We start from the raw sequence: 16,026 nt of genomic DNA on the forward strand, positions 1-16,026 counted from the left end.
TATAATATGGTAATTGGTCAATAAATCATTCTTAATCCTTAAACTGAAAACCTAATATACTGACCTAGTAAGTAAGAGTAAGGAAGCCCTTTTTTCATAAACATTTTATAAGACAAAAGAACTCTTTTGTCAATTTTCTTTCTTTAGGAATATAAAGTCTTTAAGGGCAAAAAGATGGTTCTTTAAAAGTGGGTTGGGCATGTGGCTCAGTGGTAGAGGGCTTGCCTAGCATGGGTTCAATTCCAAGCACTGAAAAATTTAATGAAATAGCCCCTGGTAACAAAAGAAAGCCTAAAGATAAATAAGAATTAATGATATAGTCTCATCAATTGTCAAGGGGAGGATTAGAAGTCAGAGGACAACTAATTAAAACAAACATTGTATTCAACTCCATTAATTCATTCAACAGGTTCATCTACATACCAGATACTGTGCTAGAGATGTACATAACAACAATGAGCAAAGGAAACCTGCCCTCCTAGAATTTACAGTCTTATGCTATACTACACATTTGGCACTACACTCTACTCAGACAAGATCTTTTTTGGATTTCAACTCTGTTTTTAAAATATATTCACTATCCATCCTAGCTTTAGTCTTTTAGTCTTTTGTGGATTCATATAGTCTTTTCAAAAATTAGCATGAGATTTCTTTCTAACCATCCTTCCATTCCTAACTTCCTGCAGGGCAATGCTTCCCAACATTCTTCATATCATAAAACACAGAAGATGATAAAATTTGTAGGAAATACTGAGGAAAGAGGGCCATCTCAGAAGCCCACTTGTAGAACTCAGTGGCCCCAGACTCCATGCTAACTCAACATCTCCTACCACATACACAACTGAAAATAAACAATAGTCTGGCACATCTTAATGCATTTATGCACTAGTATATCATTTGATGACCAGAATTCTAAGTAAGAGTTTTTAATAAATGAGAATCAGCATTATGTGAATTTTGCAGTAACTTAAGAAGCCCAAATAATCCTGAAGTAGCCAAAAATCAGCATTGGGAATTACTATATAGATTGATAAAACCATACCCACCTTGTACATTTAGATCCCATAATGAATATCTTCTGACTCTAATGGCTCACCAAAAACACAAATTGTCCTCAATGTCTTCAAAGTAGTTACTAAATATGTCTCTTAAAAAGCAGCACTTGTGCTCCTCGAGATTTAAATGTCTTTATTATTCAATAATCCCATTCCCATAATATAACCACTATTTACAGTATTTTGTGACCAGAACACATTTTCTCAAAGAATAAGATATCCCCTGTTCCAAGCGGCTCAAAATCAGAGCTCCTACCTGCTCCTGTTCCTTACTACTTGTAAATCCTGGTCCCAGAGAACTTGCCAGAAATACTGTTATAGTTTATACTGTATATATTAACTGTTCTTTCTTCTGTACCTAAGAATTATTAAAGGTTTTTATAAAGAGTAAATAAAATATTGGCATCAGAATAAATCCTACACATTTTATGAACAAATTTTTAAATAAATTATTTATGACATAACAATAAAATTTGACTAAATGGCAAAATATACAGAAAACTAGTTAAATAAAACCAATTATAATGATTTTGAAAACAGAGAAAGTTTTTACTGTCTTCATTATATATAAATCAGGTCCTATTAATATTAACCCCATACAAATTCAAATTATAAGTCACCTTTAATTTACAAAAATTTCACTAATATTAATATGAACTTAAAGTTTTTGCTGAAGAAAAAAGAACTTTGTTTCTAAACTGAATAAAGGGATTTGTGATGATTAATCACAGTAACAACAAAAACTGTGAAAGAAAAAGTCATGTCTCCAAATCAAGGAAATCATGATCAATTCATTCAAAAACAGAGCTTATGTAATAATTTTCTGAACTTGTATATGCCCCCACTTTTTTTTTTTTTTTTTTTTTTTTTTTTTTTGTGGTGCTGGGGATTAAACCCAGGACCTTGCACATGCAAGGTAAGCACTCTACCAGCTGAGCTATATCCCCAGCCCTATGCCCTCACTTTTAAAAGAAAAAACCATTTGGAAAACAAATATATATAAACCAAGATGAAAACTCTAAATTTTTTAACATTTCTTAAATTTTCCATATCTTTCTTAAAAAAAAACTAATAAAAGCAAAGTCTTCACCAAAGCATATTTAAAGCCATATTAATCAAATGTATATACAAGAAAGATTAATTGTGCTAACTTGTGTACATAAAATTGGTGGGATGAAATGCAGTGCATAGCTAGTACATCATTTCATTATTATGTTCTCACGTTAAATCTTTACGAATGTAAGCCTAAGATTTTCTAAAGTCAAAAATTGTTTTTTTAATTGAGTTCAAAATAACAAAGTTATTAAAGCTTCTATCATCAGTAAAAGAATCTTCTAATAAACAAGCACCTACTGGGCTGGGGAGAAAGATCAGTTGGCAGAGTGCTTGCCTTGCAAGCACAAGGCCCTGGGTTCGATCCCCAGCACTGCAAAAAAAAAAAAAAAAAAAAGCACCAATTAAATTCATTTAACAATTGATTTCCTAAGTGTGAGGCATTCTTCTAAGACTTTGGTATATATCAGTGAATGAATAAGACAAAGAAACCCTGTTCTCGTGGAGCTTACATTCTAGAGCTCAACTTCTTTTTTCTCCCAGGATTCCATATTTTTCACATCAAAAACAAGGAGGAAACCAGGCATGGTGGTACATGCCTAGATTTACCAGAAACTGGGGCAGGAGGATCACAAGTTTGAAGCCAGCCTGGGCAACTTTTTCAGACTGCTCAAAATAAAAGGGCTGGGGAAGTGGCTCAGTGGTAGAGCATTTGCCTGGCATACATGAGACCCTGTGTTCAATACTCAACACCACAAAAAATAAATAAAAAATAAAAAGGGCTGGAGATGTAGCTCAGTGGTAGTGCACTCCTAGGGGGACCCAAGGAGGACTGTACTGAGCCTCTCTTTATAACCACATAAACTACTAAGATTTTCCTTCACCATTTCCATGAAAATCATCACAGCCACCAATCCTTTATGCAACAAAGTAGTAAACAGAATCTTCTTCCCCATAATTATATTCCAAATAAAAACAGGATTTCAGCTTCCTAATACCAATAAGTGATCCTAAGTCACCAGCACTATAGGAGCTCAAAATTGTCTCATAATAATTTTAGAATTTCAAGTATCACAAAGCTCTACCTTTAAGTAAATTAATTTTTTAAACTAATAAAAGCTAAATGTTGTCATCAAACCAAACATAAAATTATATCTTATCAAAAAAGTTCACATCGAGGCCAGTAGTGGTGGTGCATGCCCATAATCCCAGCAACTCAGGAGGCTGATGCAGGATGATCACAATTTCTAGGCCAGGCTCAGCAAATTAGCAAGGCCCCAAGGGGTCTAATTTAGTGAGAGCCTATCTCAAAATAAAGAGCTGGGGGTGTGGCTCAGTGGTTAAGCACCCCTGGGTTCAATCACTGGTACCAAAAAAGAAAAAGAAAAATCCACATCAAGGTTGCATAAGTTTTTTGTTTTTTTTAATTTAGTACCTAATTTTTTGGCAATTGCATAAGCTTCATCTGATGACTTTGCCACATATCCTTTGGGAACGGAGACACCAGCTTCTTGCAACAATTCCATACTCATGTATTCATGTAGTGAGAGATTCCTTTGCTGTTGCTGCTGTATTTGGAGTCCATGGTTATTAAACAATCCAGAACTTCCTAGAACCTAGAGAAATTAGGGACATATTTATGTATGACAATGACTTGGCAGTTGTTAGAAACACCTTCTTATCAAACACTATCCTTTCAGGGTTTAATAAAATTTTATTTTTACAGACTGCATGCATTTTGATTCATTATACACAAATGGGGTACAACTTTTCATTTCTATGGTTTTACGTGATGTAGACTCACACCATTTGTGTAATCATACATGCACACAGGGAAATGATGTTTGTCTCATTCCACTATCTTTCCTTCTCCCGCCCCCGCCACCGCCTCGTTTCCGTCTACACAATCGAAAGTTCCTCCATTCTTCTCTTACCCCCAACCCCCATGCTTGCAGTCTTAACTATTTCCTCATCATCTCAAGTTCTTATCTTACATTTGAGCTTTACTATTACCTCTAATGGTCATTTTTATCTGAATGGCAAATTGAACAGATCTAAAAACAATTTCATTTTTTCCACTAAACCTAAAATCCTTCCCAACTTTTCCCCTCTCAGCCATTCCTCCAGCACCTAACAAACCATCTAGCACTTGATATGTAAAAACTAAATGATTTGGTACCATTACTTTTTCATACACTCAAGACTCAGAAATCTTTGCTTCACCCGTAGTGGATTCTGTGGTGTGCTGCCCAGATCCCATCTTCAGGACCAAGGCACTTATAACCCTAGCAGCTGGGAGGGAGTGCTGACTGCTGACAGCTCTCAGGTGAGTCCTCTCATTGGCATCTTGGCCAAAATCATGCCTACTTCCTACTGGCAGCTTGCACACACTGACATCAATAGGGGCAGAGGGAGGAACATAAAGACCTGGCACCTCATTCCAATTTGGGGCAATTTAGAAGAGCATCCTGCTTGCAAATCTCCCCTAGCAATGGCAGATATGTTACAAGTGCACCGCAGTTCTACTCCCACTACTCGATTCTCCTGTCTTCACTCCCACCGGTTTTGATTCAGAGATAACTTTCCAATAGATTTCTTTCACAGGACTCTCTACATCAGAGTCTTCGAATCTCAGAACCAATCTGCAACACCATCCTTAAGGCATCCTTCAAAATTATTCCCTTACCTAGTACCTCTTCTACAAGGTCAGTTGAGGTGTTTGTCCTTCACAATTGGAGTGGAAAATCTTCCAAAAGGGTCAAGTAAAAACAACTTTTCAATCTATGTAGAACATTCATTCATCATATCAAATATTTATTGCACACCTAGGTACTAAAAATAGAGCAGTAAACCAAAGGTTTACATTCTAGTGTATATGTGTAGAACACTAGGGACAGAGAAACAGACCATAAATAAACATATTGCCAGATGGCAGTAAGAAAGAATAAAGAGAAAATAAAGATGAGTGATGTTTTTATACAGTAGAAAAAAAAAACTGATATTTCCTTGAGTACAGCTGAGTCAGAATTACTCTTACAAAAAACAGCTTGTATATTACTGCCCAAAGAGAAAGGAACATGAGGGCTAGACTTTCAGTTTCCTGTATCAGAGCCACAACATTGAAAAGGTGAAGAAGGATGAACATCAGCAAGATCTCCACCACCTCTTAGTCATCAAGCATCCATCAAGTTAGAGCCTAGGCTTAACCTATCATATAACATGTTGAAACACCTTCATCCTTTTTTCAAACTTCTCAATCCTATCACCTTTGCAAAGCAATATGCAGAACAAATTAAAGTACTACGCAAGCCTTGGAAAACTGCAGTGGAATCATTTTTAAATTTCAGCCATACACTTTCATTATCCCCACACAGAAAGCAATATACTGAAACATGGTTCATATTAAACACAATATCAGGGCTGGGGAGATAGCTCAGTCGGTAGAGTGCTTGCCTTGCAAGCACAAGGCCCTGGGTTCGATCCCTAGCACCATTTAAAAAAAAAAAAAAAAAAAAAAAAAAATCAGGTGAAACACAGTATCATAAGAACTGAATTTAAAGGAGTCTCATATAAAGTCTATCTTAAAGTAAGATCATGATCTGTTGCACCAAGATTAAATCTGCTTCTAAAAATGCATATTCCTGGGCCCTGACCTCATCTAAAAACTCAGAATCTCTGGAATGGGCCAAGGAAACCTGCATTAGTAACAATTCACTCAGTTGATTCTTAAGGACCCCATAGTATGTAGCAACTCATTTCTGATTCATTTAGTAGGCTAAAATTCTGGTTAACATTTCAGCTGGAGAACTCAATTCCTTGATTTACTGTCACTTCAATATTAAAGTAAGCAACCTTCCAAGCTTTTCTGAACATCTATCTTCTGACCTAGAAATTTCATTTCTGAGTATGTATCTCCAGAAATGAGACTGATGTCTACCAAAAGACATACATAAGAATGCCGTAGTACGCTTTTTCATAACAAACAAAAAAGGTAAATAACCTGACTGTCCATCAACAGGGGAATGGATAGCTTGTGTTACATTCATAATAGAATACTAAAGAATAAACAAACAAATAACAAAAAAAAAAGAACTACTGCTCACCTATCCGTAGATTAACCTCACAAACATAATATTGAAGGAAAAAAGTCAGACACAAAAATACATCCCTATATGATCTCTTTTTATATAGTTCAAAACCAGTCAATATGAGTCTATGGTGATAGAAGTCATAACTAGTGGTGACCATCTGTAGGAGAGTATTGATAAAGAGAGGGGACACAGAAGTTTTCTAAAAGCTGAAAACATATATCTTGATCTGGATTGTGGTTAAAAAGATGTTTCCATAAACAAAATAAGGGGGTGTGGCAGAGAGTGAGTAAGTCTGGCAAAAATTATCTTACACTCAAATACTTTTTGAATGTCAATATAATAGTGTGCTATAAAAACAAAGCCAACATGGTCCCAGCCACAGAGTTCACAGACATGTAAACAAACAATAGCAATATATAGAGAACACTATGTCAGTGGTAGATAAGTTACTGGTAGCACCTAATTAGCTAAATTGATCAGAAGATTCCTGCCCCCAGAAACAACAGGTTGATCAACTAGTACAATATTACATTAAGATAGGAGGAGTTAGAAAGTAGGAGTAAGTTCTAGTGTTCTATCACGCAGCAGGGTGACTGAGACTAACAACAATGTATTATTTATTTTAAAACAGCTGGAGGAGAGGACTTTTTAATGTTCTTACCACAAAGAAATGAAAAATGTATATGGTGACAGATATGTTACTTACCCTGGTATATATATATATATATTGAATGTATACATGTACTGAAACATCACACTAAACCTCCAAAATATATACAATTATGTGCCAACTAAATACAAAATAAAACTTTAGAAAAAAAATTCCTACTGCCAAAAGGTTACCAATTCCTGGCCAAATCCAAGAAAATCTCTTAATCATATGCTCATAACCTGGACTATTTTCAACAAAGATACAAAAAAACAACAGGATGAGGACTAAACAAAATGTTGAAGAGAAATACTAAACCAATGTGTGACCTTGAACACATTTCCTGGGACTATGCACCTATGTGTTCCCATCCACATAGACTAAGTTCCCATCCAGAGACTAAGGTATCTGCAAACTCTACAGTTAAATTTGTTTTTTTTTTTTAATTTTTAATTTTTTTTGAGTTGTCAAATGGATATTTTATTATTTATATGTGGTGCTGAGATCGAACCCAGGGCCTCACACATGCCAAGCAAGTGCTTTACCACTGAGCCACAACTCCAGGTCCCTACAGCTAAATTTCTTAATGCCAGGCTGGCAAAGAAGAAAAGCTGTTATGAGGACTATATATTAGGCATCATCATATGGAGAAACAAAGATTTTTTTAAAGGAATTTCCAAAAGGACAAAGATTATGATTAGAATGAAAGCATACCTGTTCTCCAAATCCCCATTCTCCACAAACTAGGCAGCACCCTTTAAGAAAGATCGAGGCCAAAAATAAATAAAAACCACTTCTATTCGGAAACAAATATCCCTAAGTACAAACAGCTTTAAAAAAAAAAAAAAAAAGAATTATTCATTTATGGTATGTCTGAAAAGTTACTTCAAAACATAACCTAAAACTAGAACTGATTCAAGAAGCCAATTATACACTCTTCCCGTTTCTTGGTATCAGTACAGAAAAGAATAGGTCAATTTTATGTTCTTGACGTTGTAGAGCAGACTCAAGGACTTTGGCTTCTGAACCAGAGAGTTTTGAAATTAAAAGTTCTCAGCTTTCGCCTTATCTGCTAGGATACCTGACCCAAATCACTTGTTCTCTTAGCCACAGTCACAGTATCAAAGATGCAGGTCTTATTATCTCTCTCAGTGTTGCTTAAAAACCTAATGAGCTTAGCACAGTATCTGACACACTATAAATACTCAAAAACAAAACAACAGTGGCTACTACGTTACAGTCTGTCCAGAAATTAAGTGATTCAAAAGATTATTATTCTTCCCCAACTGTTGAACTTTTACCAACAAACAGAACAATACATCAAAACTTCGGGGAGGGCGAGTCGGCAGTCACTGCCGGTCGTCTTCAGTCATTCCTACCACTGACAGCTCCCCAGAGACGCAAAGTACACTTGAAGGGCATTCCCCCTACCCAAAGAGGGGCCGCAGAAGCCTCGGCCCGCCGCGGGACGGGGGCTGGCAGCAGAAACCACTCCGACCCCTGCACCTCCACTCAGAGCCCGCCGCTCTCCGTCGTCCCCTCGGAAGCCAGCGGAGCAGCAGAAGCAGGATCTCCTAGCCAACGGAGGGCTGGAGACGAGCGGCGCAAAAATGGACCTGCCTGCCGTCCTGGCGAGCAACACTCCCGGGCAAGCCGCCCACGGGCCAGGCAGGGCACCCAGGAAATGTCATCGCCGGCGAAGTGACCCCGAGACGGGCTCTGGATCCCCTCACATCTCGCCCACAGGGCTCACGGGTCCCACCTCGCCCTTTCTCCTGTCGACCCTTGAGGTGAAATCAGGCAGGGCAGCAATACCTGGGCGGCGGCCCAAAGCGCCGGCCGGGGCCGGTGGCTCCTAAGGGCAGCGGCGGCCAACAGCCGGCTGTAGAACATGGAGGCCGCCATTTCTGAGTTCGACCCCGTACCTTCCTCCTCGCGCAGGCGCAAAGGCGCGACGCGACCCGAGGCGCAGCTGCTCCCGACGCGCTCGCGGCCCCGCCCACCACGCGTCGGAGGCCGGGCCTCGGTTAACTGAGGCTGTGGGAGGGCCAGGGCCGGGGAGAGGCAGGGTCTTCCCTGCTGGAGGTAGGCTGGGCTTGGCTGGTGCGGAGCTAGCTTTGACCTTTGGAACTTTCACTGCAGCCTCATTATTAGATGTGAATCCTGAAGGCAAGGTGAACGCTTCCCAGTGATTTGCAGTGGAAAGGCGACCAGCGCCGCCACTTGTGCCACCTTAACTTCTGAGTCTCAGTTGCATCGTCCGTAAAATGGAGTTCATTCAGGAAATGATTACTGCCCCGCGCGGTGGCGCACGCCTGTGATCCCAGCGGCTCGGGAGGCTGAGGCAGAACGATCAAGCCAGCCTCAGCAAAAATGAGGCTCTAAGCAACTCGGTGAGACCCTGTCCCTAAATAAAATACAAAATAGGGTGGGGATGTGGCTCAGTGGAGGAGTGCCTCTAATTCAATCCTTGATACCCGCCCCCCCAAAAAATTACTGACTGCTTTGTGCCAAACACTGCATTGATACTGATACAATAGTTAAAAAGGAAAAAACAGCGCTTCTGACACTCCGAAAGAAGACAGACCGGCCACTTGTTACCAAAGCGGAGCGCACACTGAAATCAGCGGGGAAGCTTTTTAAAAAATATAATCCCCAAGGCCCCGCCGAGGGGAGTGAGGAGCCCTGTATTTCTGAGAGTTCTCTAGGTGAGTCGGATGCACATGGTATGTCCCTATAGAATCTGACCGCTGGACTAATGAAGTGGCACCTGTTCCACTTACAGCATCATTGAGCTTTAAAATGTGTGGAAGCAATTTCAGTGATTTTCTGTCCACTCGGTGCTTTTTGTAGCTCCCAAAATCTCTGCGTTCTTAAACTTCATAAAGACAGGACCTCCTTACGGACTTTTTAGTTCCATTGGCACTAGTGGAGGACTGACCTCTCAAGGCTTCTTTCATCACCGATAGATATTCTGCGCTGTCAGAAACAGGGAAGAGGGAGAAACGGACATTGATAGTTCGGACATCTCTTGCCTCCCCTTCCTACTGCTCATTATAATCAGATAAGGCCTGTATAACCGGGTTGAAAGGAGGACAGGGACGTATCAGTTTCCTTGGGGAGTACATATCCCATCCCATATATAAAGAGGGATACTTGGTGTCAACCCAGCTTTTTTTTTTTTTTTTTTTTAAATTTATAATAAAGACGGCCTTGAGTTATCACATACACCATACAACCAGCCATCTACGTTCAAGACCAGGTGTTTTAAGGACAGGTAGGTAAACCCAGAATAAAGCTCTGTACCTCCTGATACTGTATTTAAAAAAAAAATTGAAGAAGGTAGAAAGATGATGGGACTCCCACCTGCTAACCTTGTTATATTTTTAGGCAATCTGGAACTGGAGGACATTATGTTAAGTGAAATAAGCCAGAAACAGAAAGATGAGTACAGTGTGTTCTCTCTGGTATACCAAAGCTTAAAAAGTTGACTCAAAAGTAAAATAGTGATTACTAGAGATTGGGGTCAGGGGGAGTATGGAAAAGAGAGATTGGATTTGATCTGTGCATGGTATATCATGTATAGAAATATCACATGGAGCCCCATTAATATGTACAGTTAATATGTTCATTTAAACTTTTTAAACTTAAATTGCTTTGCCCAGAAACTACTTTTTTCACAGCAAAAACTTCTGCAATCCTTATATACAAGGATCTTAGAAACTAGTAGTGGGCAATACAGAATGGCAGAATATGATAAGTACATTAGATGTTGAATTGTTTTTGTTTTTGTTTGGTGTGGGGAGCTGTGAAAAAGAAGAGAAAAATGAATTGTTCCCCACATACAATGGAATTCCTGCCTTTGATCATTCTCTATATTTGCTTCCACTAGGAAAGTAAGGGCACAGGGTTATGTTTGTAAGAAAAAGGGAAAAGAAATTTCCTGAGGGGGAGAAGATTTTAATTTTCTCCCAATCCTTTAAAATCCTTTTAAGTTTTTATACTCTTCACATTTTAAAGCCCAGAGACAAAGCCTTAGTTGATGTGTCTTACTGTTAACTTGAAATTAATAAAAGTACAGAATGCTGTAGAAGCAACATCATGATATTTGCTTATCCAAATTTCTACTTAGGGCCAAGAGGAAGAATAGCCATTTATTGAACGCTTAGTCACATTCTACATAAATATTCTTAATAGTACTGACAACAATCCTTCATTTTACAGAAGGGAAAATAGAGCCTTAGAGACAATATGTAATTTTCCTAGTATCACAATATTTATTTTGGTTGCTCCCCAATTCAGCATGGTAAGATGAAAATTTGAGATTATAACAGATTCATGCCCCTCTTTTCCATTTTTTAACCCCTTATCTTTCATAACATTTAATTAATAGCATTCACCACCTAAAGGAAAGAATGACAGAGTGGGTTTTAAGTTACAAATAAATGTATTGTGCTTTGAACTGCAAGATACTAAACTTCGAGTGTCAGAGGTCAAAGTCCACAAGGACTTGGACTCTGTGAAACTTTAATGTGTGAGAAACAGAATTGCAATTATCTCACCCCTAGGGAGAATGGGGACAGGAGAAAGAGAAGGGAAGCAAGAAACTTAGTAATGTTTCCTTGAGAAGGATCCCTGTGCTGTGTACTCCCAAGGGCCACTATGTCTAGGACAAAGGGCAAGTCCACCCCTAGAGAGAGTTGGGAATCTAGAACAGAGAGCACTGAAGGGACACCTAAGACCACAAAATCTCTCGAGCACGGGGAAGCAATGGAAACCTAGCAGGCTGGTGTCCCCCTGTAGGTGGAGATAAATCACATTGCCAGGATTTGTACCTACCCCACAGACTGGGAAGGCCTGGAAGGGCTTTCAGTGCTCTTGAGAGCTGTGGAGAAAGTGTGGTGCTTCCACAGGTAGAAACATGGAGGTTAGACCTGACATGAGCAACACCCCTAAGCAGATGGTAAAGGGGATATGTCAATAGACACGGCCTTAGATAACAACACCAAGGACTAGATGTTCCTTTGATCTACCATTACATATATTTCCCACATCTAAGGAGGATGGAGAAAGCATGGATTCTGATTTAACAGAGGTTAAGTTTCTGGCAATTGGTGTAAGAAGGATTAATGCTAGAATTCAAGTTCAGATGTAGAAAAATAAGTCATAATTCTTATACAGGTGAACATACAGAGTGAACTTGGTATCATTGCATCACTGGTTCTCAACCCTGACTGTATCCAAGACACCTGGAAAACTTATTTAAAAATACCTTTGCTTGAGCCCCATCACCAAAGATTATAATTTAGTTGTCTGTTGTGGGACCTATGGTAGTATTTTATAAATGTTCCCCTAGTATTTCTAATGAGTACTCCACTATAATAACTACTCTGATCCTGTTCTTTCTACTGTCCTCTCTATCTCATTGGAAGGGAGCAGTCAGTAGGAGAGAAGGAAGCCACCATGAATGAGCATTGGATTTAAAGTCCTTAGATCTAGATTTGAATTCCAGCTGTGCTACATGTTAGCTGTGTGGTCTTAAGCAAGTCACCCTTTCTGAGTTTCAAGTTCCATATGTGTTGTAAAGGATGAATTAGTTTCTGATAGCTGCTGTAACAAATTGCAGTTGATGACTTAAAAAGTACAGGAATCTATTCTCTCACAGATAAGGATTCTGGATAATGAGTCCAAACTCATTATTACTGGTCCAGTTCAAGGTGTCAGCAGGGTCTTGTTCCCTCTGGAAGCTCTAAGGGAGAATCAGTTCCTTGGCTTTTCCTGATCCCAGTGGCTGCTGGCATTCCTTAGCTTATGATTGCTATACTTCATCTCTGCTTCCCTAACTAATCTCCTTTGGTTGCCCTTTATAAGGATACATGTGATTGCATTTAGGTAGACTATAATCCAATATAGCATCTCTGTTTCAAGATCTTTAATTTAATCATATCTGCAAAGTCCTTTTCTGACATAGATGATAACATTCACAGGTTCCAGGCATTATGACCTGGACATGCTTTGGGCTAATAATGACTATCCTGTCCACCTTGCAGGGTCATAGTTAGAAACCAGTAAGATAAGTAAATAAAAGCACCTTAAAATTTTATGCAATCTGTAATCATTATTACTACTTTTTGTGACTCAGATTTTAAATACCCAATGAATTAGGTATGCTGAGCCCCTGGCAGTTCTTACACTTCACTTCTGCAGTTCCAGAACATCCCCCTTGAGACAAAGCCAGATCTACCTAGGTTCTATATTGTCACTTGTGAAAATTAAAAATGGCCAGGCACAGTGGCACACAACTAAATCCCAACAGCTCAGGAGGCTGAGGCAGGAGGATTGTAAATTCAAAGACAGCTTAAGCAACTTAGTGAGGCCCTAAACAACTTAGCAAGATCCTGTCTCAAAATAAAAAATTAAAAATGTGGCTCTGTGGTTAAGCACCCCTGGGTTTAATTCCTAGTCCCAAAAATAAGGTAATTAAAAGTACAGGCCAGCATGGTGGGGCACACCTACAATCCCAGTGACTTGGGAAACTGAGGCAAAAGGATTGCAAGTTTCAGGCCAGACTCAACAACTTGATGATACCCTATCTTAAAATTTTAAAAAACGTCTGGGAATTTAGCTCAGTGGTAAAGTGTCCCTGGGTTCAGTCCCCAGTAGCAGTAAATAAATAAATAAGGAAGAGATCATTTCCTCAAGACATTTTACTCCTAGCTGTTGGAAGTTTGACAAAATGTATTCTACAGTCTCAAAAACATGGTGTGAAAGGAATTTAGCAAATAAGGAAATATATTAATAGTGAGAGCCAGGTTTCTACCAGAGGAGGTAGTTACAAACATGGAAAGAGAAAATTAGAATGAATATTATGATATTCTTCAGGAATTAAACATTAGTGTAAATTCATAGTTCTCAATATGGAGAGAGAGGGATGCTCATTCAGAAAAACCTTCCTAGAAAATATCCAGAATAATGTTCAACCAAATATTTGAGTACTGAGGCCCAGCTAGGTTGACACAAAAAATTAATCACAGATATAAATGTGTGTGTGTATGTGTGTGTGTGTGTGTGTGTGTGTGTGTGTGTGTGTATGCACATTTTGTTTACTGGGAGGCCCTGGGAACAGAAACCTCCAATAACAGTAAAGCCTATCTAGTGTTCAGTTCTTGAATTCCTTTTATGTGTGTTGGTTTGGGTTTTTTCTTTGTATGTTTTGTAGTGCTGAAACCCAGGGCCTCATGAATGCTAGGCAAACACTCTACTACTGATCCACACCCCCATCCAAGATCTTGAATACTAATAGCTTTCTCCACTAAATGCAACCAGAAGTATCTGGAGAAATAGTTGATTACAGGATGTGACAGGGAAATTATAAAATGAGCCTGAAGTATTTTGTTGAGCCAAAAAATAAGAATGTCCTCAAAGAATGGTAGGAATGTGTCACAAGTATTTAGAAGTCAATTTGAAAGAGCTCCCAGTGGCCTGTTATGAGACAATTTGAGCAAAACAGTAAATGAATGTAGAGAAGAAGGATTAGCTATATTTTTTCTGTTACTATTGCTTTGTAGAATGAAACACTGTAGACATTATGTATTAAATAAACACATGATGACTGATAAGAACAGAAAAGTGGGTAAGCTAGGGACCTCTGGAACCAAGAAACAGCATGGTGTTGAGCTCCCTGTTTTATTTTTGCCTTATATTTCCCAAAATAGATGCTTATGGATCCAGCAAACTGAAAATACTATCTGGGTACAGACAAAGAAGCCCCCAAGGCATTCTGCTCTTCTTGTGAAGGACTAGGAAAAGCGCAGCCTCGCAAGACTCCCCTTCTCTGGCCTGACATCACAGGTAAAACGACAGCCCCACCTCCACTCATGATCAGTAGAATCCAAGGAGAGCCAAGAAGTCTGACTTCACAAGGCTGCAAAGAGGTACTCCAACATCCCATGGAGGGTGGTGTCCAAGAAGGGCACTGAGTCTTATCCCCAGTGACTAGTAAAGAACTCCCTTCCTCCTACAGTGGCAGTGGAAGCCACACAGAGAGCCTGGACTTCTGCTCCAACCCATCAACATGCATTTCTCCCCTTCACTACTGGGGAGGCACAGGGAGAGTGAAGGTTTTCACCAGTCTAGGCATCTTCACTACGGTGTCAGAAACTGGAACTCTGCTGCCTGCCCAGCAGGAATGAGGAAGCCCCAAGTACACCTTGGGGATCCTTGTGGACCAAGAGGTGAACCTGGAATTCTACCTCTGCCTGGCAGTGCTTGGACAGCATTGCTCCCTTTCCCTGCCAGCGCAGTGTCAGAAGCGGCCAGCTAAAATTGAAGGGAATAAATAAGATCAGAATTGTCTAGTACAATACAAAAATATCCAATGGAAAATCAGTCATTACACCAAGAACCAGAAAGATCTCAAACTGAAAAAAAAAAAAAAAAAAAGAAAAGAAAGAAAGAAAGAAGACAATAAGGCCAGGCAGGCCCAGTGGCACATGCCTGTAATCCCAGTAGTTCAGGAGGCTGAAGCAGGAGGATTGTGAGTTCAAAGCCACCCTCAGCAAGTTGGTGAAGCCCTAAGCAATTCAGGGAGACCCTTACTCTAAATGAAATATTTTTTAAAAGGACTGGGGAAATGGCTCAGTGGTTAAGGGCCTCTGAGTTCAATCTCTGATACAAAAAAAAAAAAAAAGACAAAAGATGCAGCCAGGTGGAGGTGCACACCTGTAATCTCAGCAGCTCAGGAGGCTGAGACAGGAGGATCATCCTCAGTAATTTAACAAGACCCTCAGCAACTTAGTGAGACCCTGTCTCAAAAGAAAAGACTAAAAGGGCTGGGGATGTAGCTCAGTGAAAAAGTGCCTCTGGTTCAATCCCCACCACCAAAAAAAAAGAAAAAAGAAAAGAAAAATAGATATAAACACTGAGATGACAGGGTTAGAATTATTTGTGGAAGATTTTAAAGCGGCCATAATAAAGATTCTTCCAGCAATTATAAACATGCTTGAGACTGAAGTTCAGTAAAGATATACTAGTAGGAACCTAGTAGAAATTCTAGAACATGCACACAGACTGGAAAGAAAAAAGTGCCCTATTTATAGGTGACTTGATGGTCTACATAGAAAGAGATGCTACCAAAAATGTCCTTGAATTAATAAGTGAGTTCAGCAAGAGCTCAGGA

At 39.4% G+C, this 16,026-nt stretch overlaps 1 protein-coding gene and 1 long non-coding RNA gene across 2 annotated transcripts in view; one reads left to right on the forward strand and one right to left on the reverse strand.

The window, feature by feature from the left end:
* The window catches only part of SUCLA2 (succinate-CoA ligase ADP-forming subunit beta), a 47,091-nt gene extending 38,282 nt beyond the window's left edge, over positions 1–8,809 (reverse strand). Inside the window, exons 1-2 of the mRNA XM_079137672.1 lie at positions 8,664–8,809; positions 3,544–3,724 (exon numbers count right to left, since the gene is read on the reverse strand). Coding sequence (XP_078993798.1) covers positions 3,544–3,724; positions 8,664–8,753 — 271 coding nt within the window. The 5' untranslated portion in view covers positions 8,754–8,809. The remainder of the gene's footprint in view (positions 1–3,543; positions 3,725–8,663) is intronic.
* On the forward strand, positions 8,791–15,756 carry LOC306659858. The gene is made up of 2 exons (XR_013763472.1): positions 8,791–9,556; positions 14,564–15,756. It is a non-coding gene; the product is annotated as an uncharacterized lncRNA (long non-coding RNA).
* Positions 15,757–16,026: the final 270 nt, after the last annotated feature.

Source organism: Sciurus vulgaris (genome assembly GCF_902686455.1).
Source record: "Sciurus vulgaris genome assembly, chromosome: 4".
NCBI lineage: Eukaryota > Metazoa > Chordata > Mammalia > Rodentia > Sciuridae > Sciurus > Sciurus vulgaris.